This window comes from Anguilla rostrata, chromosome 14 (genome assembly GCF_018555375.3).
Source record: "Anguilla rostrata isolate EN2019 chromosome 14, ASM1855537v3, whole genome shotgun sequence".
Classification (NCBI taxonomy): domain Eukaryota; kingdom Metazoa; phylum Chordata; class Actinopteri; order Anguilliformes; family Anguillidae; genus Anguilla; species Anguilla rostrata.
The window spans coordinates 7,214,420-7,236,633 of record NC_057946.1 but is presented as its reverse complement, the minus strand read 5'-3'; the positions used below and the strand labels follow the sequence as shown (position 1 = coordinate 7,236,633).

The 22,214-nt window shown below is 44.4% G+C and overlaps 1 protein-coding gene across 3 annotated transcripts; it reads left to right on the top strand.

The window, feature by feature from the left end:
• Positions 1-873: 873 nt before the first annotated feature.
• LOC135240192 (zinc finger RNA-binding protein-like) lies at positions 874-21,156 on the top strand. 3 transcript variants are annotated; one of them, XM_064309554.1, is made up of 20 exons: positions 874-1,030; positions 1,240-1,318; positions 4,750-5,032; positions 5,579-5,771; positions 6,128-6,352; positions 6,887-7,152; positions 8,111-8,323; positions 8,903-9,200; positions 10,069-10,250; positions 10,585-10,760; positions 10,818-10,985; positions 11,664-11,829; positions 12,057-12,274; positions 12,545-12,695; positions 12,956-13,097; positions 16,448-16,545; positions 17,446-17,541; positions 18,845-18,956; positions 19,483-19,580; positions 19,889-21,156. In XM_064309554.1, exons 1-20 carry the CDS (start codon positions 994-996, stop codon positions 20,069-20,071), a joined length of 3,384 nt encoding a protein of 1,127 aa, XP_064165624.1. In that variant the 5' UTR covers positions 874-993; the 3' UTR covers positions 20,072-21,156. The 3 variants fall into 3 exon arrangements, 2 of the variants coding, with proteins under 2 accessions (XP_064165624.1, XP_064165625.1); XM_064309555.1 differs by having other exon boundaries at positions 875-1,030; positions 10,585-10,704; positions 10,840-10,985; XR_010325614.1 differs by lacking the exons at positions 16,448-16,545; positions 19,483-19,580; positions 19,889-21,156 and having other exon boundaries at positions 18,845-18,888.
• The last annotated feature ends 1,058 nt before the right edge of the window (positions 21,157-22,214 follow it).

The following is a 22,214-nucleotide window of genomic DNA, read 5'->3' as shown; positions in this document are numbered from 1 at the left end:
ATTTAAATAAATCCATAAACTGGATACATTCAATCCATTACAATCGCCCTCACACACACACACAGACACAAACACACACACACACACACACTATGAATGAATAAATGAATGAAAATGGTTTAATTCCAGAAATCCTAAAAACAAACATTTTCCACAAGTTTCTTGTAAAAACAAGACCAGGTCAAAACCTAGTATATGACTGGACCTAACACATGTGATCCGGCCGACCAATGGTGTAACTTCATCACTCACTCAGGCACTCAGTCACAGACATTCGCGTTTGTAGGGCTGGCCCCTCTGTTGCGGTCCAGCCAAAAAGAGGACTATCTATATATGGTTCAACAAGACCAGGTCAAAACCTAGTATATGGCTGGACCTAACACACGTGATCCGGCCGACCAATGGTGTAAGTTCATCACTCAGTCACTCAGTCACAGACATTCGTGTTTGTAGGGCTGGCCCCACTGGTGTGGTCCAGCTAAAAAGAGTCAGTCATACAGCTAGATATCAAGTATATATATATAAGTTGATTTTCTGTAATGTATGTCTGATCACAGAAGGGAATTACTTGAAGTAATGATGCAATAATTCATGTTATGCAGCAATATAAATGTACATTACATTTCTAATTTTTGTCTGTGCACTGGCAAGTTTAAAATTAAGGGACTGGCCTTAATGAGCAGCACCTCAATAAATCAAACCCATTGGTCCTGACATCGTGTCCCATCTTCCTGACGTTCTGACAACTGGTCTAATCTGCTCCACACTCCAGCACAGTGGGTGGCGGTAATGCACTTTCCATGCAGGGTGAGAGTCACCAATAAACACCATCAAAGAAGAAAAAGATCTTCCTGTCCTTTCATCGTTCTAAACTACAAGTTCCATCATCTACAATGCATATGCGCATGTTCAATATTAGGTATTTCCTGGTCTGACCTTCTAATATAAATCGGAAGGGTGAGGAGTCAGAGTTCGTCAGAGAACAGGAACCCAATGATTCCCATATGCCCAGTAGTGTCCTTCACCTATGGTGAGTTAATTTAAATAAAATAATACATAGAGTACATGTTTTATGGTTAAATGATTCAGAATAGGATCTAGAGCATTTATCTAGACAGACTGTTTCGCTAATGCGTTCTCAAAGCTACTTATCATTGACAGTTTTTCTCCCAGTATTGTACGAGGACAGTCGATTTACACGGTAAACGACAAACGTTCACCCACCATTTCTCTCTGCAGTGCCCAGCCGGCTAGGTGAAGATGCCAAAATGGCCACCGGCAACTACTTTGGATTTCCCCATGGTGCCGCGCAGTACAGGTAAAATGGGCATGGATCGCATATAACGTTACCAGCTAGCCATCTTTGAGAATGAGATGCTAGCCGTTTATCGCCATTGAGGCTGACTGTGTGGGGATACTGCAGTTGTTGTTCGTCGATGGTTGGTGAGGGGAGGGGGTGTAGAATAGAGCGGGGGAGGGGGGGCGAAGGAGAAAAGAAGGGGGGTGGGTGGGCGAAAGAGTATGCAGCACCAAGCTAATGCAGTACGATGGTCACCGCTTCGACGTTTCCCTGGTCCGCAGTGGCTGTTGTTTCAAGGATTTTTACTGCTGTTCGGAACGTTGATGTTGATGAATGCACATGCGCCTTTTCTCTATAAAGAAAATGGCTTTGCGCGATATGGTTTTGCATATATGCAAGCTTATGGTGAAATTATGCAACTTGTGCAGACCTAGCACGTAAATGAAGCTGTTAGGATGTTCGTATTAACGTTATGGTAGTGCAGAAATACAGGAATACAAGGAGAATTTCTCCTTAATAGCATTCTAAGCATTCATAAGTAAAAGAACTAGTTTTGCAAATATTTTGATGATAAACGCAGTTTGCCTTACAGTGGATTTTCATTATTATTATTATTATTATTATTAGTAGTAGTAGTAGTAGCAGCATTATTCTTATTATTATTGATTTTTAACCTTTGTGGAACAAGCATCTTGTTCTGTTATAATATTAGCTAACCATTGCCACCGTCTTTATGAAAAATGCAGCAAGCACTATATAAATTAACAAAATAATAAAATAAAAAATTAATGTTGCTGGTTTTTCATTTTTATCACGTGGTAATGCTGTATCCAGTTTAAAATGCATGGAAGGGCTGCCCCAATACTGTTGTAGGTTATTTCTATATATTTTTCATTTTTATACACCATATGTTTGTATCCAAGTCACTCCTCTACATGATCTCTTATGCTGCATATATATTACATTACTACAACCGTTAAAATGCATTTTTCCATGAACAATTTAATTATTTAGGCTCTGCTTTGTTTTACTGAATGGGTGCATAGTACTTACAGAACTACCACTGCCATAAGTTATAGGAAAAAGGTAAACTATGTAGAACTGCGTCTGTTATAAAGGAAATTAGGATGAAATGGATCAGAATGGCCATGTTTTGGGCATTTTTATACATGGTTGAATGAAGATGTACAAATTTTATGTTTAAATGACTTTGGGTGGTTGAAAAGTAGATATTTCTGAAGAATGAGTTCTCTTTGTCTGTTACAAAAATAGATTTAAAAAATTTTTTTTAAATTTTTTAAAGAGAGCCTGAAAAACTTTTGGTGCTGTATAGGTATGATATTATTCCCTGTTTATGTAATTTAGGTACCTGCTATCCCAGTTTAAAGTCTTGGCCTTCCTTATTTGTATTTTACACAAAATGGTGGAACCTACAATAAGGGCTGCGAGTACTTCAGCGCAGCCATTTTATGTCATTGATTTGATGATGTAAATTAAGTGACTTTGTGAATCTGACATGTGCTTGGTGGATATTTGTTGTACACAAGGTGTCTTCTGAGTTTGCCTGTATTCTATCATGTGTGGTGCCACGCTAAGTTTGTGTCAAATCATTTAAATTGAAATGCACCAAAGGCAACACGGGGGCAGTACAATTTATGCCAAATTTTGTTGCAGTGATTCCTGACAAATAGGGCAGTTGCAAGTGCTTGCCATGACACCACACCAGGATTACCTGACCTGTAGACCGTCTCATGTGTTGTGATGGCTCATTCCCACTAATTGTACAGTCCATATCAGAGCAATTGAAATGCTTGTTTTCTGCTTTTCTGTTGGTATGTAGGCTGTCATGTTGGCTCCTTGGCTTGGCAACGCTGAAAGCATTTTGTTCAGTTTGTTTCATTTTATTCTACTGAGTTTGAACTTGTAATGTTTTGCATGTTATACTGTGTTTATGTAATCACAGCTTTGTGAGCCATTTTAAGCGCTTCAGAAAACGGGAGAGGATGGAAACATGTCTTTGTAGTGTATTATCTTGCTTTTCTGTATTCTTGCTTCAGTCAAAATACAGTCCTACCCACAATCTGCTGTCTCAAAAACAGTTCTGATGTACCATGTTGATGCATGATCTTACATACTCATATTATTAAGACTAATGAATTGGAAAGCTACTGTAGACATTTCTGACAGGTTTGAAAGCATTCTAGTCGCGTTTATTTTCACATTTATCTTCGTGTTTTAGAGAAGAAGCTTGTTGGTAGACGTTGCTTTTGTAATTCCAAATCTCGTAAGTCTATCGACAGGGTGTGTCATGGGTGGTTTTTTTTTTTTTCTTCTCCATGGCAACAGCAAAGAGTGTATCCAACAATTCAAGGTAGACAAAGGATGTCTCTAGTGGTAATTCTGTGTACAGATGGTGTCAGATGTCAGGAGTGTGCCGTCAGTTTGTCTGCGTAAATACATTGAGTCATCAGTCATTGGTTCTTTGTTTATTCCTGAATGCAGGAAATTTAATTGTAGTTAAAATACGGTGGTTGTAATTCTTGATCAAAGCTGCTATTTTGTAAAATAAATACATTAGTCATAATATATATGCAGTTTTGTTTGTGTTTGCATAATTGGCTGGCTTTTCAAGCTCCATTTAGTGCATAAAGCTTTTGGGTGGACATGTTGTAAACTGAATGGGTCTGACAGTTGATGCACAAAGGATTAGAGGAAATATTTTCTTAAAGATTTTGTTTTTCGTATTTCATTTTCCCATGCCTTCAGTTGTGTTGTGAATCAGTACAAAAATTGATCTTTTTGCAATTCTTTCAAAACTAGTTGTCTTATTTTAAAGTTGACAGTTAGTGACATGTTGCTCAAACAAAACCAAACCACTGTCACTCAGTACTAGTGCCATATTTTCTAATGAATATATTTTTATTAAATTAAACCATACCAGGGAAAAGTCTTAGAGAATCTGGTTTCATTGGTATTCCATTAGAAGCATTTATATATGCTCTAAATATTTGCAGGTATGCTGTTCTGGATGGGATTTTGTGGCTGCAATGTATAGGCTACATTTTGTTGTAAAATCAGGGGTCTACAGTGCACCCACATTTGGAGCATTTGCTCCTGAGAATTGATGTTTGCTCTCTGGAAAAATAATTTAGGAGCACTTCTACTAATTGGGATGCATTAGTGTGCTGTTAAAGTTTTCAACTTTACACGAGAGTTTCTTGGAAGAAATGTCAGCGTAGAATCCTGAAAATGCGTTCAATATCATTTAGCATTTTGCAGTGTTTTGTTTTCTCCAGGAAAAATTTAGGAGATATTACTTGTGCCTGGCAAGTACGTGCTGCTGCCCAAGCCCAAATCCCTTGCCTCTGTTCACCATGAAAGGCTAGAAGGACCCCCCCGCGCCCCCCTCCTCGTTTCCCACCCAACCCATTTCCTGTCTTTCTCCGCAGTCAGCAGCCCACGGCTGGGGTAGCCTACACCCACCCCACCACGGTGGCCAGCTACACTGTGCACCAGGCGCCCGTCGCGGCTCACACCGTGGCGGCCGCCTACGCGCCCACCGCCGCCACCGTGGCCGTGGCCCGACCCGCGCCGGTGGCGGTGGCGGCCGCGGCGACCGCGGCGGCCTACGGGGGATACCAGCCCACGCACACCGCCGCCGACTACGCCTACGCCCAGAGGCAGCAGGAGGCCCCGCCCCCTCCCCCACCCGTCACCACGCAGAACTACCAGGTGACTCCGTCCGTGCCCGTCTGATGTTTTAGGAAGCCGGTGCTGGGACTTCCTAAAACGCAGTCCATGCTCAGTTTATAGTCATATCCTGCTTTGAATGTAAAGAGCACAACGTGTTCCCTCTACTAAGTGGGTACAGCTGGGCAGCGGCCAGATGTAAAATTAAACGGCTTTGCACGACTTCAGTTATTCCCTCCCTGTTTGAATGAAGTTAAGCACTGAATATTCACTCACTGAATGCTGAGTCTTGCACTGTATTGCTTAACAGAAGGTCTGTATTCAAGGGCCCTGCTGAACACCGGAAGAACTTCCCATCAGAAATCTGTGGCCCAGATCGTTTTTTTTGTTTGTTTCTTTGTTTACTGTCCAATTACTCCATCTGGCTAACATGATTAACTTTGATGGCGCTAGCATTTCCTGAGCTGGTTGAGCCCCCGGCTCTCTGCAGCCTCTTAATGACAGACCGACCGCTCTCCGGTCTTTGATGTTGATGACGTCGCAGTTGACGACCCTTAACCCGCGGCTGTGCTCCGTGTGTTGTTCCAGGACTCCTATTCGTACGTGCGGTCCACAGCGCCCGCCGTAGCCTATGACAGTAAGCAGTACTACCAGCAGCCGGCGGCCACGGCGGCTGTGGCCGCCGCCGTGGCACAGCCGCAGCCCGCCGTGGCCGAGTCCTACTACCAGACAGGTACGCTCAGCACATCCTGGGAGTCGACGTGGAAGAAAAGTCTCCAAGGTCAGTACACTTTTATTCATTTTCCTTTTTTTTTTTTTTTTTGCTTTTCATTCAGTTTGTGTGTACATGTTTCTGATGCAGATTCCAGGAAATAATCATTAAAGGCTTTGACTGGCAGTTTATAAATGCATGCTTCATTTATTATAATTGTTTTACTCTGTGTATTGCATGTGTACAGTATACTTTATTTTGAGGTTGCGTGTTTTGATTGCGTGATCACATTTAATTCACGCGCAGTTCTCTTAGGCTTAAGATTACTGACCCGTGTAGATAATGGTCAGTTAAATCATATCTTCTGACCGACTCCGTCCACTTCCTTTTATGTTGACAAAGACTTCCTGTCTCGGTCTCCCTAGCTCCGAAGACGGGTTACAGCCAGGGAGCCACACCCTACACACAGGCCCAGCAAACCCGCCAGGTCACAGCCATAAAGCCCGCTGCGCCCAGCCCCGCCACCTCCACCTTCTCCATCTACCCCGTGTCCTCCACCGTGCAGCCGGCCGTGGCGGCCGCCGCGGCGACCGTGGTTCCGTCCTACTCCCAGAGCCCCACCTACAGCACCGCGGCGGTCACTTACTCGGGTACGGGCCCTTACTGGCATCCGCCGATTGGCTAGGGCTAGTTTTACCGTTCGGGTTTGGTGCTCCTTGGCACAGTGAGGATGCCATAGATGTACTTATCTCTTCAGAGGAGTGCTGTGGGGGGAAAAAAAAAAAAGTGTGGGGTCTCGATTGTAAACTTGTGACTTCAATTGACGTAAGACTTGCGTAGGTGTGCAGGTTCCTGTGTTTCAGCGCTCGCTGTGTTGCCGAGTGGCACTCCACGCACCAGTTTTCACAGTCCTGGCTTAAATGTGCAGCGGGAGCTGCTGTGCTCAGATGCACTGGAATCCCATGGAACTCTTGAGCGTTTTGCGGTCTTTCGCGCGGAGATGTAATTTCACCCCGCGCGGTGTATTAATACCCTCTTAGCGCGGGATGTGATGAGTCACTGCTCCTGCACTGCAGCACTTTTGCTGTCAGTCAGGCCCCGCCGCTCAGCTGCACTGCAGCAGAATGGATGTCTCCCGGCCGTGTCCGTGCGTGAGACCCTGGGGCTCGTGTGTGTTCCCGCAGGCGCGTCCTACTCCGGGTACGAGGCGGCGGTGTATTCGGCCGCCTCCTCCTACTACCAGCAGCAGCAGCAGCAGCAGCAACAGCAGCAGCAGCAGCAGCAGCAGAAGCAGGCGGTGGCGGCGGCGGCTGCCACCGCGGCCTGGACGGGGAGCACCTTCACCAAGAAGACCCCCTTCCAGAACAAGCAGCTGAAGCCCAAGCAGCCCCCCAAACCCCCGCAGATCCACTACTGCGACGTGTGCAAGATCAGCTGCGCCGGGCCTCAGGTGAGACCCCGCCCCGTTTCCCTGACAACGGGAGAGGGGGGTCACATGACCGCCGTGGGCTTGTGGAGATATGCAAACCCCAGCCAAGCAAACCCCTGTGGGGCATTTCGCACGCACGCCAAATCGGAGACGCTAAGTGCTGCAGACGATGCAGGGTTGTAAATATCCGCTTTCATTGAAGCTAATCCACATTTTCTGATCTTGTGCCAGTCTTGTTCAAAGGGAACGACTTTAGGCACTGAAAATAAAATGCAGTCCTATTTTTCTTGCCTTTTAAGGTCCTGATTTACTGCTTACTTTCAATTGGTTTATCTTAAATGAAGGGGTCTACATTTCCTCTGTGTTTACCCTTCTATACAGTTTTATGTGGGAAGGATATGATGTTCACTACCTACACACAAGATGGATAAGCCTGAAGTGAAGAAAGCAGGGGCAGTCCCTGCTTTTCTAGACAAAAAAGTGTTTAAGCATTTTACATAATTCTGTATCTGATTGGTACCTGGTTAATACATAATCATACAGTAAGTTTTAACAAAAGTAAATGATTGACTGTGTTTAGTCATATAGCAGAAATACTGAATACGCCCACGGTGACCTTTTAGTCTTAAACAAGCTTTAAATCAGAAATAATTGTTTGGTCTTTATCTATCAGTTCCTTTCAGTCCTGGGCTGCATGGCGTCATAGTCTGTTCCTCCCAGCCAGTCTGGGCTTCTAGAAATGTATCAGAGACAGAGAGAAAGAAAACAGACACGCGTAAATGCAATATTTCTGACTTCTTGTTGTCCTTGGGAGGTCTGGTGCCTGGAGAGGGAGGGGCCCTGCTGCAAGGCCTAGAGATTTAGTGTTAGTACAGACCTCTAGTTATGCTGGAGAAAACTCTCCTGCCTTCAAGGCCATAAGCCTGCAGCGTGCCGTTCGAAACGATTGACACGTGCGTTTCTCTCGCTGCGTCCTCAGACGTACAAGGAGCACCTGGAGGGCCAGAAGCACAAGAAGAAGGAGGCGGCGCTGAAGGTGTCTCAGAGCGGCAGCGCGGGCGGCACGGGCGGCAGCGCCAGCGCCAGCTCGGCCCGGGGCACCCAGAACCAGCTGCGCTGCGAGCTGTGCGACGTCTCCTGCACCGGGGCCGACGCCTACGCCGCGCACATCCGCGGGGCCAAGCACCAGAAGGTAACTCTCAGAAGGTCCGCTCTGTGGGCCCCTCACCCTTATCCTGCGCTGTGCGGTCTCCGTTCGGTAGCGCCAGTTTTTATTTTCGTTTTTGAAGGGGCTCGGGCACCTTTCAGATGTCGGTGTGCGATGTATCTGACATCTGGCAGTGTTTCTCTGTGCTCAGTTTCCTCTTTTTCTTTTGGGGAAAGGATGTAGCCAGAGGTGATTGTTAGCGCAACGATCCTCCTGGGCATAGGGCTGATTTATGAGAGCCCTAACTGCACTGACCTCAGAAATGCCACAGCTTCCCCTGGTTGAATGGGCCGTGTCATGATTTCCATTCCTCTGCCATGTGCCTGTAATGGTGGGGGAGGAAGTGGAGATGTACATTTGTTAGAGCGATTATTCTGTTCCACGTTGTTTTTGAGGTCCTCTCTATAAGGCCAGGAGACTTGTGTTGCCGTGCAGCCTTAGGATTCCCTGGTTAATGAGTATTCAGTGTGTGGCTTATGCTCTCTAGAGTACCTCAGCTGAATACAGCGTTTCCCTGTATGGTGGGTCCATACTTACTGGATGCTGGCCCGCTGTTTCCTGCAGGTGGTGAAGCTGCACACCAAGCTGGGGAAGCCCATCCCTTCCACAGAGCCCAGCGTGGTCACCCAGACGACCGCGTCCACCACGGCGGCCCCCAGCAAGCCCGCGGGCCCCGCGGTCAGCAGCGTGACGAGCAGCGGCAACAGCGGCGCGGCCACGCCCACCTCCTCCTACCTGAAGCCAATCAACATCGTGGGCGGAGCTCCCGCCGCAGCTGCGCAGGCTAAGGGCCCCGCCCCCGGCCCGCCCACCAGCTCTTCCGCCGTTAAGAAGGTGAACACGCCCAAGATCAATTTCGTAGGTAAGGTTTCACCTGCGTTCCGTCTGAAATTGTAAGTCACCTGTCCTTTTTAGCCATGTCGGTTGACAAAGATTTGACGAACAGTGTTTCCCTTAGAAAATTGTGTGGAATGTAAAGCAGTCTTTAGGGGAAAATAATATTGAATTTACAACGTGATGTGTTCAGTTGTCCAGTCTGGTGAACACCATAACCAGATGTGATATCCCACCTATCAACAGCAGCAACAATCCCTTGGAAGAATTTATTATAACATGAAGTCACATTTTGTGGACAGAATAACAATCGGAGGGCTACAGAGTAATCTCTTGAAACCTGTAATGCTAGTGTGAACTGAACTTTTGTAGCGCATATGTGCTTTAAATTTGAACTGCATTTGCATTGCGCTAAATGGCGGTGTTTAGTGGGTGTCTGAATGCAAAAAAATCTTTTTAGTTGGGGCACATTTATTCGAGTCGACCGTCCAAATAGAGTCAATGTATGGGAGACGCTGGTTAAAGGTGTGATTTTAAGGTTTGAGTCAACAAGATTTAACCTTCAAGGTGGTGGTAATTCTACCTGAAAGATTCTACTCTGTTTTGACTTGCTTATCTCTAAAGTCAGCCAAATCAAGATGTGAGCAGCAGGCTGCTGGAGTATCCAGATTAGGCAAGCCTTTAAACAGTCTCATCACTTTGCAATGCAACAAATGGGTCTTAAGTGCCACTGAAGGCCTAAGGTACTGACACGTGTCTGAATTTTACCTGGCCTGAGCCCTGCTGATGCTGGCAGGGCACGGAATGTGGAATGGGGCCCTCTAGGGTGGGCAGGTCTCTTTCCTGTTACGCACCCTGGCATTCTTAGAGCCCGGGTTGACTGCTTCCCTGCGCAGGAGGAAATAAACTGCAGACCACGGGCATCAGGGCGGAGGACGCGAAGGCAGCCCAGCCTTTGATGCCCGCCCAGGCGCCGGAGGCCAAGGCCGACCCCCCGCCCGAATCGCTGTCCACTCAGTCCACTCTGGCTGCCCTTCAGAGCGACGTCCAGCCTGTGGGACATGACTATGTGGAAGAGGCAAGTGGGGTTTTATTGGCCATTTTAATAGAAGTCTGATTGGTGAAGCAGACTTTGGCTGCTTCTGGGAATTCTGTTAACTTGGGTACCATCTTTGCACATGCATGTTGGTCATGAAATTTGTTCTGGTTTTTTCTGCAGTAAATGTGGGTGTGTCAAAGACAGATGTTTCTTTTCTAGATGCACCTAAATGTGAAATGGCATTGGATTAGCATTACTGAATGTGCTTGAGTCTTGTGTGATTTTGTGCGTGTCCTTTCAAATATTTAAGTTTTAAGATTTTACATTGGATCCTTGTGGGGTCATGTTAATGAAGTAGATAATTCTGTTTCAGGTACGCAACGATGAAGGCAAAGTCATCCGGTTCCACTGCAAGCTGTGTGAATGTAGCTTTAACGATCCAAATGCTAAAGAGATGCATCTGAAGGGAAGAAGACATCGCCTGCAGTATAAGGTTTGTGATGGACATCCCTTTCAGTCAACCGTGAATCTAAATTCATTACGTGGAATGTTTTGCGCTTTTTTTAAGGAGTCGCAGCCAGACTCCTTCCATGATCTTGTGACGAGTCTTGCTGCTTGTTCTGCGCAGAAAAAGGTGAACCCCGACCTCCAGGTGGAGGTGAAGCCCAGTATCCGCGCTCGGAAGATCCAGGAGGAGAAGATGCGGAAGCAGATGCAGAAGGAGGAGTACTGGAGGAGGCGCGAAGAGGAGGAGCGCTGGAGGATGGAGATGAGGTGAGAGCACCGATGGGCTGTGCAAGCAGCAACACTTCCTCCAGACGCTGCCTGGATGACCTGTCAATCTCTTAATTAAGGTTACTGAAGATGTTCAAGTGCCATCATTTTGCGCCAAAACGGAATTCAACATGATGTGGGTTTGGCTTGTTACCATTTGAGTTCTTTTTGAAGCAATTTTACTGAAATGGTTTGGTTTCAATGACCATGCATCCACAGTTTCAGCATGTAGGACTTCAGCAATGAATTCTAACCGCAGGATTAGTCAAAATGTAGTCCAGCATCTTTCAGGAGGAGTCATTTGCCACCGCATATTACAGAAAATAAAAGCATTAGTTGTCTGGGAACTGCTCAGACTTATTATAATTTCTTTATTGAATATGGAACATTCATTTCATGTAATGTAAATATCAGCTTCTGACAAAATTCTAACTGTTTACATGTCAGGAATCTCTTAAGTATGGACTGAAAACCAGCTGGACCTAGGTGGTGTAAGTTTTCACTCCAACCCTAACCAAGCACCCCTAATTCGGTTGGGAACCCTATAAACTGCAAACTTTCAGAGAGCTGGAGAGCAGAGCTGCAATTTGTATACCCGTGTGCCTTGGTGGTGGGCTGTAGTCTGCCTGTGTGTCTGAGGTATGCTGCTGACCGCCGCGGTCCCGTTGGTCCTTGCAGGCGCTATGAGGAGGACATGTACTGGCGGCGCATGGAGGAGGAGCAGCACCACTGGGACGACCGGCGCAGGATGCCGGACGCAGGCTATCCCCAGGGCCCCCCCGGGCCCCCCGGCCTGCTGGGAGTCCGGCCCGGCCTGCCTATTCCACAGCCACAGGGACCTGTGGTAAGCCTAACCGTCAGCACCAGTCCAGATGTAAACCAGTTCTCTGAGAGTCCCAGGAAATATTTGGAGATATTATAAGATTGTAAAGTGCTGGTGAAGTCATGGACAGCAGTAAAAATGCTCCACTGTCTCATAAGTGGTCATAATGGGTATCTCTGGGGAAGTTGTGTTCTTGTCCGTGACCGATTTATGTCGGGTTTATGAATGGTTTAATTGTGGTGTTTCAGCCTCCCCGTCGCCCGGACTCCTCAGACGACCGCTATGTGATGACCAAGCACGCTGCTATCTACCCCGTGGAGGACGAGCTCCAGGCCATCCAGAAAATCGTTTCCATCACCGAACGGGCGCTCAAGCTGGTGTCCGACATCATCACGGACCAGGACAAGGGCAAGGGGAAAGACGAGGACAAAGACAAAGACAAAGATAAGGACGTCCAGAGAGACAGGTACAGCAAGGAACGTGGTCGTCGCTTTGCGGTTATCCAGGTCCGGGGGCTGTATTTAAGCTATGCCGATTCGTCTATGCTGCACTAGCTAAACGTACCAGAGGCTTTTGAGCATTTGATGAAAGACTTCCTTGTCAAAAGAGCCAGTGAAGTGTGAAGCAACTGTTCCTTTTTTTGGCTGGATGAAGTTCTGTGCACGTGTTCTTGTGTGAGTTTGGTGCACCTGTGGATGTTGTTGCATCATCGGTTTCCTTCCTCCCTCCCTCCCAGGGCTCTTAAAGGTGTCATGAGGGTGGGGGTCCTGGCCAAAGGCCTCCTCCTCCGCGGGGACAAGAACGTCAGCTTGGTCCTGCTCTGCTCTGAAAAGCCCACTAAGAGCCTTCTCACATGCATTGTGGAGCACCTCCCTAAGCAGCTCACGGTACAAGCCTCCTCTGTCCTCTACCAACTGACAGCAGTCTGTTAAACAGGAAATCCTGGCTTTCAAATTAGATTTGAAAATGCTGAACTCAATGTCTTTATGCACACAGCTGTGTAAATGGAATCGTAAGCTGTGCAGCTTTACCCAAAGTCATCGGCTAAACGTGTAACATAATGAAATCTAACTTCCAAAGCCTTGCAGTAACTGGGGTCCGCAGTCTGTGTGAATGCTAATCACTCCTCCTAAATTTGGACTTGAAGATGGTGACGCCGGAGAAGTACGAAGTGAAGGCCTCCATCCCGGAAGCAGCCATCATCCTGACTTCCTGCGGCGATCCCAAGATGGAAGTGACCATTACGCTGACCTCGCCCACCATCCGGGAGGAGAACGCACGGGATGGAGGTTGGAAAGACAAGGGCCCTTTCTTTTCTACCTACTGTGAAATAAACCTCCAAATATGTTTGTTATACCCTCAAGAGCCCATTTGCTGGCACAGAGCAGGCAGTAATTGTGGGAGTTGTAGTCATTGAATCGTAATCAGTCATTGCTAAAGTTTTGTTTCTCCCAGAAACTGAGTGAAATGAAAGGGGGCAACTGCTTTTTTGCCAGGATAAAAAGTATGTTCATGAGATCTTCCTAAGCTCTTGTGCCTTCTGAAGCCTTGGAATGTGAAGTGTTTATAGATCACCCATCAATGCATTGATGTAAGGTGTTACTATTTAAGGCCTATCTGTGGTACTCTAAGTTTCATAATAGGCAGAATTCAGTGACATTCAAAACGCAGCTCTTATGCACAGTCTGGTTAGACTTAAAGAATTTACACCATGAATGTAGCTTCAAATATTTATCAAAGAATTGAAATGACACGATCCAAGGCAAAGACCTCGACCTGGAGTGTGATATGGCCCACAATAGCATGGGGTTGCATACAAGGGCTCCTGTACAACATTTTGTGCTGTAAGTTATATTTATACAAGTCCAGTACACTTGCAGTTTTTGGTGGATCTCCCATTCCTTCCTTAGTCAGTTTAAACATTCCACTGCAGCCGAAAGTTTGGGTCAGATGCTGTTTCTCGTGTGCCAGCAGAGAAGCTCTAAGGTCACTGTAACACTTGCCAGTGCTCTTAGCTTTCCAGAAATCCAAAAAAGCATGATCAGTGTTTGCATTGTGTAATTCTAGTTAGGTCCCAGGTAAGATTCATTTTTGTTTCCTGTGTCCTCGAGTCTCCGGTCCCCCACCCCAACTTAAAAGACAAACGCTTTCCCCAATGGGTGGCTCAGTCCTTTAGGAACCTTCTGAAGGAAGATTTTTTTTATTCCACGTACTAACAAACGACAGTAAAGCCACTGAAAGAGAAAGATAGACCCATTTTCATTGTAGACAACAGGTAGAAAATAGCCCTACCTGATACAACAACATCCCCACAGGAAACAAATATCTATTTTGTCTGGTGAGAAGTTCACCCCTCTGAGGTGCCCAGTGCAGAGAAAGTGCTCCCCTGAGTGAACATGTGTAGTCCCAGACCAAAATTCCACAGAATTCCACAATGACCAGTGAAAAAATGACACAATGTACAAGAACAGAGGCCCTTTTGGATACAGTGCCTAACTGTTGCTTTTGTCGCTTTATAAAAAAAAAAAAAAATAAATAAAAAAATAATAAGGGGTCATTTCTTGTGATATCAAAATGCAGCTGCAAAGACCCTCCGATTTTCTTAAAAATGTGCACATTTTCTTTGTCAAAGATGCTGCTCTGGTCAAATATGTATCTTAAATACACTTAAAGATGAGTATAATTGTAGTTCTGCTATTGTTGTGCTCGTCTGTGCTTCCTTTGTCATTGACAGTTTATCTTAATGTGAGACAAAGTGAATGTCATGCTAAGTCCCACTGCATGTTGTGGTTTATTTTGCCATCATTTTTTGCTGTGTTCTTAGGCTGACCGAAAAGCTGTGTCTTTTTAAAAGAAAAAAAAAAAAGTGATTTTGGAAGATTACCCAATTTGCAGGTATCATTTTAGAGAAAAAGTAAAAACAATCAAGTAATGTGAGGTTAAAAAAAGGAAGCATTAGCGAGCATAATTCCAAAAAACTGGATCATTTCATCAGCCTGTCTTCAAAAGTTATTTAAGATACAAATTAACATTTTTGCTTGAGTAGTGCCTCTGACTGGAGATTTGCATGTGCCGACTTTCAAGCAAATGTGAGAGGGTGATGTTCAAAGCCAGGTTGGTTTCACAGAGAATGACCCCACCCCAGAAAAAGACTTTCGTTGATTGAAGGTAAAAGTGCCGTTAAGGAAAACTGACCAAACCTGCCCTCAGATGAATGGCGAAAGGGCAATCTGACGCATGGGCAATTTTGTAGGCAGTGTCACTGCCTGTTTCGGCGTCCTTAGGGGAGTATTGGTAAACTTCAGGGAGGAAGGCTTTGTGAGAGGAATCTGGTTCAACCTGGGTTTACAGCCGTCAGTGCAGAGTGACTGGGGTTTAAAGCCAGCTGATGAGGTATGCATGCAGTGATGTCCTAACCCTTGCTGGGAAACCTCTCTTCTTTCCAGCAAGAACCGCTGTCTCCCTGTATCTGTAGCTTTTTACAAGTCCAGTCCAAAGCCTTCTCACATCATCTTCAACAACTTGTCTCCTGTCTCAGGGGCTGCTTCCACAGCTTCGGAAGGATTTTTGACCAAGGTTTTCACCAAGCACTTTGCCACACCTGCCACGCAGTACTAGGGGGACACACCAAGCTGCCATTTATTGTCAGATTTTCATTAAGGCATTTGCCTTACCAGATGGTTTTTTTTGTTGCCCATTGTCATCGGTCAGTCTGTATGTTTCCAGTAGGGGTGATTAGAGTGTGCTTACTTACCTTTTTTGATTTGTAGATTCTAAATTGTTCATTAAAACAGCACTGATGTGCAGTAATGCTAATGTTATTGGATTGTTTTATCAGATATAGAAAAATGCCCATGATTTTTTTCAGTTCTTCTGTTCTCTCATTTTCTTTGTTCCTGTCCTCAATCATTCAGGAAGTACATGCATCCATGTTGTATGTTTTCATGTAGCAACTTGAGAATCATCACTACCTCTTTCCCATCCTTGTCTGTGATGGAGTATAGCCTATATTGTGGAATGTGCCATGTAAGGTTTTACCTAAGGAGGCTAGTGTAGAACACTGGGATTTGACGAGCCTCCGTTCTCTGGAAGAACTACAGGACTAAATTTAGGAAGTGAAGGTTTTCATTTTTTCCTGCCTATTCTTGAGATTTCTAAGAGTTAATTTACCTGAAAATAGCAGTTACCCTGCTGCTTCACTTGAAGGTACTGTCAAATTGGCCACTGTGAAAGCTTCTGCGGGCAGTAATATAAACCCAGGGAAAAGCTATTGACCGTTTTTCAGAAACGTATAATTATTTAGTTAAATGAGGATGTAAAGGACCTTGTCCCGGGAAAACGTGCCTTGACCAAAAGCCTTTGGTGATGGAGATAAATAATTGGAGACGCAGTGGATTTACATTTTGGCCGGAACATTTTTTTCAGGTGTTACCATGTAGTCTACCTCTTTCCATAGCCAGGAATGACTTTGCTGTCATTGTGTTACCTAAGCTTTGTCAATGATCAAGAACCACTAAAGGGAGCTGTTATCTGGGGAAGGCTTGGTATGTGTGGCAATGTGTTTGTTTCCAAGAACGTCTTGCTGACCTGGTCAAACACCCATTCCTCACCACCCTTTGATAATTCGATCCATTTTTAGATGTAACCTCGGGTTTGGTGAAAGACCCAGCGGACGTCTTGGACAGGCAAAAATGCCTTGACGCTCTGGCTGCTCTCCGCCACGCTAAGTGGTTCCAGGTTTGGAACATCATTTTACTTTCTTATTGTAGCCTTATGAGATGCACTGATTTATTTTTATTTTCTTTGTTAATTTTAATACAATTCTTAGTCATTTAAATTAGTCTTCATTGAGCCCAGATGTGCAGAAATTTACTGCTGGGCAAAAAAAAAAAATGAACTTATAAAAGAAAAAGAAGAAAAAAAAAAAAAAATCAAGGATGCCTACAGTATTTGCAAGTTTTGACCAGAAAAATGTTACCAATAGCTAGTTGAATCTTGTTCTCACAATTGTACTGTTTTTACACATACTAATATGAACTTTCCTCTGGTCATATAAAAAAATAAAAGGCATCCTTGCATTTATAAATGTATTTATCTTTCACTACTACAGTGTATTCATTTAAAACATTACTCCATAAGGCTGCAGAGTAACTTGGCATAAAAGTGTCATAAGAGCTTTCATGTTGAGCTTTTGTACTTTTTTGTGATTTGGTTTTAATGGGGACTGAGAGAAAAGGAACATCTGATTAGTTTGCTGTGCTGGTGCTGTAGGGCAAACACATGGGCAAAGTAAAGCAGATTTCCTTGACTTCTTCAGTTCGTCCTCTTTTTTTCTTCTGAGCTTTTTATGTAATTCAAAGTTACCTGTTTGTGAACTATTTGAAACTACGAGGTCAAGGTTTATAAGATGACCGGGACCCTCTCCCTGGTACATCTTACAAACTTTGAACTCTCTTACTAACTTTGAGGTAAAATACTGCTGTGAATGGCAGCTGACCATAAAAGTATGCCTGAGAACTTGACTGATCTCAAGCTTCCATTGTGAGCAGTAGTGTTGCACCTCTTTTTGAGAATCCACTGTGTGCGTTGGCTGTGCGTTCCTGTGTACCGACTAAACTTGACTTTGTTGCACTCAAGGCTAGAGCAAACGGACTCCAATCCTGCGTGATTATCATTCGCATTCTGCGTGATCTGTGTCAGCGTGTTCCCACATGGTCTGCCTTCCCCAGCTGGGTGAGTAAACCACCACACACACTAGTCCTTCTGCTCAGCCCGGCTAGCCCACTCTGTGACCGCTGTGAGTTTTAGTTAAAATAAATGAGTTTTGGACCCCTATTTAGTTTTAGTTTTAATAATCCAAATGATGTATTCTTTTATTTAACACAGTGGGCTGTCACTGGTTTTATGCATGTGAACAAAACCGGATTTATTGTTTCTCAGGTTTATGGTTGGAAGAATGGCTTCCTACAAAAAAGCACTACCGAAAACCCTAACAAAGCACATTTCATTCAGCGGCTAGAAATCTTTGAACCGCTAGTTAGTTAGTGTCAGGTTTGCCCAATTATGGTTGAAATGGAAAACCTACAGGTCGATAGACAGAGAACAGTGTTAGATCTCCAGGACACTGGAGTGTTTGGTAAAACTGCTTTAGAGCATTGCCCTAGCATTTACCGATAACTGGCTGGATTGAATAAACCAGCAGTTCCCAAACTTTTCAAGCCGTGCCTCCCTTGACCCCATCCGCGCACCTCTGATCACCTTGTCATCCAAACGTAATGTGATGACAGCTGCGTGAATAATGCCACGCATCATAAGCTACAGTCATCGCATACATTCCATAGTCGTGATAAGCAGTGTAATGTGAGGGATGTCAGTAATGAGCAATTGCTGCTTACCCTGGCCTAAATGAGATGGATGGGCCTGCTTTTCTGCACTAAGCACACTGGAGTTGGAATTAAATGAGAATGTTTTCCTCTTAAATCACCCTTGGCATCCAGCATCTTTCATGATGTTTTCACTGATGTGAGTGCAGAAAAACCAGCTTCATATAAGCAGGTTGTAGCAAAGGGCATCGGTGCTCCCAGTGCTCGCTGGGACAAGGCCAACGTTCCAGTTTGCATTGGAAGAAAATAACCAGCTTGTCTTTCAGGTTTTTGTATTTTGGTACACACTACACCCTGGAGTTGGACTTTCCGCGTCGCCAATCCATGTAATCCCTGGGCCATATATAACTGTTATGCTTGTGTTTCTTACTTGAAGTTCTCACTCTCCGTTCTACTTTCTTCCTTTGGGATTCCATGTTGTTGCTATCATTGGTTGTTATCTTTTCCTCTTCTCTCCAATTACAATTTTCTCTGCACACCACAGCATGGGAACCCCTGGAATAAACTATTGATTCCTGGTGGTGAAATTTGTCTTGCAGCCCAGGAGGCCAAAAAAAAACACACAAACCCATAATTCACTTGGATTTAAAAATATAAAAAGAGGTGAACATATGTGGAATGGGTGGAGATATGTGCACTGTTCTCTTTTGAAGGCCATGGAGCTGCTTGTTGAGAAGGCCATATCCAGTGCTTCAGGCCCCTTGAGCCCTGGAGATGCACTGAGGAGGGTCTTTGAATGCATTTCCTCTGGGATTCTGCTGCCAGGTAAGACTCAATGAGTGGGCTACTTCAGCTGTACCTGGAAATAATGTGTTCCGGAAAAATGCAATCTGCAGCGGTGTGATGGTGTTCAAACGTCATACTTTGGCAAACTGAGCTTTGGGCAAGAAGGATAGGGGAATAAGGGAATTAAAACCTGGCTAGACGGACTGCAGCCAGCTACTAATTCTGCATTACTGAATGCATTACTGAACATAATTCCATTGCTGAGCATCTGTGCCATTTGTGTGTGTAATGTTTAAAAGAAGTTGTAGCTTGAGTCTTTCTTGTATTTCTTGTATCAATGGATTAATTATTTTGTCGAGACATTAGTTTGAAATTTAAAAACAAAGACTGTTAAAAACAAAATGTATCCTGAAAAAAAAAAAATGTCACCATGCCAAAACCTTTCCAAATGATGAATCATGTCCTTACTTTCCATATTGAAGTATTTTTTGGAAGCCAGGGTTACTGAGTTTTTTGGATGATTCTGTTTGGGGGGATGTGGGTTAATGTGGGCTTACTTGTTCAGGTGGTCCAGGGTTGGTAGACCCCTGTGAGAAGAATTCAACAGACACCTTGGGTGCCATGACTGAGCAGCAGAGAGAAGACATCACATCCAGTGCTCAGGTAAACTCAACGCCCCCATAATGCACTGCTCCGCTCACACCACTTCTCTCCCCACCCCCAACCCCATATATAAATATTTCTAGATAAAGGTTTTACATTATGTAGAGTTGTGATTGTATGTAATGCTGGAAGGAAAGTCACAAGCTCTCTGTGGTAGAGCAATTTTGATTTAAAGAAAGCTGGTTCATGGGGGACTAACATTTCCCTTTGTAATTTGTAATGGGGTGGTCATTGTTTAATAGTTCACGTTCTGAAGACCATTTGTTTGGCTTCTGCGGTACAACCCGGTGGTTTCTCTCGTCCTGTAGTTTGCCCTCCGGCTGCTTGCGTTCCGCCAAATCCACAAGGTCCTGGGCATGGACCCGCTGTCCCAGATGAACCCGCGCTTCAACGTGCGCAACAACCGCAAACGGAGGCGAGAGAACAGCGACGGCGTGGACAGCTGCGAGGGCGAGGGCAAGAAGGACAAGAAGGATTACGACAGCCACTAGGCCCACCCACCGCACGCACTGATAGGATGGTCCATACAGACCTTTTCTGTTTTTGTTTTTTTTTTTTTTTTTCTTGGTATACATCTTAGTTGTGATGTCTTTAGTGTACTGTACTTGTTCTAGACCTTCAGTTTTGTTTTCTTAACTGTTAAGCAGACCTACCAGACTGCTGCTAGACTGGGTATTACCAAAACTCTTAAATATCAATGTCTGTGCTGTACTGTATTGTTTTGGCTTCAGAAGGATCTGAACAGTGGGTGGTCACATGCACTCAACGTCACTAAAGCTGTGTTTACCCTGTAGGCTATATAACTGGGTACAATACTGTAGGACTACCTGCAATAAAGCTCTGCCACAGCCTCCTGTTAATTCTGAAGCATTTTTAGTTTTTAATTGGGGAAAGGAGGGGAATTCTGTCTCAATCAAACCAAACTTAAAAAGTGACAATTATTATTGTCAGAATATATATTTTTAAGCAAGGTACATTTATTTCAGTCTAGCCAGTATGAAGCACACAACTTGGAGTCATTCAATTCTTTATCAGAGTTTTAGTAAAAAAATGAGATTATTTTATTTGTGCAGTGCTAGTGGAGTATAACTAATATGCTGTTGAAAAGGCTGGGCTGGTAACGTTGCGGTGTTCCACTAGTCAGATCTCACGCCAGACTAATGCTTTAGCAGGTTGCCCATGGCATTGTATTAAGCTGCCACTTATCGCGGAGACATTTGTGTTTGTAATTATTATTCCATAATTTGGATTTAATTTAAAAATAATAATTTTAAAAAGTTTAAGCAGTCAGCATTTTATTATTTTGAAAATAACATGCATGACTTTTTTTTTTTTGAAGTTGACTTATTTACTAATTGAAGAGTAATGCTCGGCCTTTAGCCTTGGATCAGATAATACATAGTATCTAAATATAAAGAGGAAAACATAATGGTAGAAAATTGTGAGCCTGTGACAACTGCGTGTCACTCCAGTGTTGTAACTGTGGTTTTCACTGTACATCCATTTTCTCAATGATGGTCATTTGCTCTGTATTATTGCATTACAATGGGCAGAATAAAACCATTCCAGATTCAAATGTTGCATTTTATTCAGTGTACAGTAATGTCAAACTCATTTTATATACATTCTGTGTGTGTCCTGGTAGTGCTTTTTACCAGTTTTATAAATATTCTGATTTAATTGTGACATCTTCCCAATCCTTACACAGGTACTTACGGAGGTTCTATGACACACTGAAACGTAAAACGTCTTTTCTACGACTGACAGATTGTATCACAACTTTAGGAAAACACCAAGAACAGTTTATAACCCATCACAGCTCAGACTGTCTCCAATCGATGATATTTTCAGGTCCATTGCTGCTAATTCCTGCCTTCTCACCCCCAGTCACTGACTATCATGGACGTGAATAGTGATTTGCTTTATCTGTAATTCCTGCTTTTTGGACACATTTGCATTCATTTCTAATGGAGATTGCTAGAAATTATATGCAGTAGCAAGCCTTATTAAATGTTGAGACAAGGTAAGTGATCAGAATTTTCACAATTGTGTTAAAATTGCAATATGATAGGACGTACCGTAAGTAAACAATGGCTATGTACAGATAGTGAAAAAGCAGAGCTTAGAACTGAGTGAACACTAGTGCATTCTGTTCAGAAGAACCAGAAGACACTCCCAGACATTGTGAAGTGTTTCAGCCTTCCTTCCTACCAGCCTTTCTCTGGCCGCCACCCCCTCCCCTGCAGCTCAGAGGCTCTTTTTGTCTTCGCAGGCTGACTCTCCACAAACACAAAGGGGCCCATTAAACTTGCCCTCTGTGTGGGACTGGTCTCTGCAGTTTGACTGCACAGCCCAAGATTTATTCACTAAAATTGTTTGGGAACCCCCCCGGTGTTAAACAGAGACGAGGAGATCTAGATAAATGTATATGAATAAATGTGTCTGATAGGTTTCTGACCCTCTCTTCTTTACCAGCTCCAGAGACAGTTGTCCTTGCCTAACTGTAACTTCAAACCATCACCAGAGAAGGGCTTCTTCAAGGGATGGAGAGCTTGAAAAAAATGCTTTGGGGAAAGAGGATCAGCTGCTGGATGCAGCTGGTGGAGTCCACCCAGGCCTCCACGCGTGAGTTCT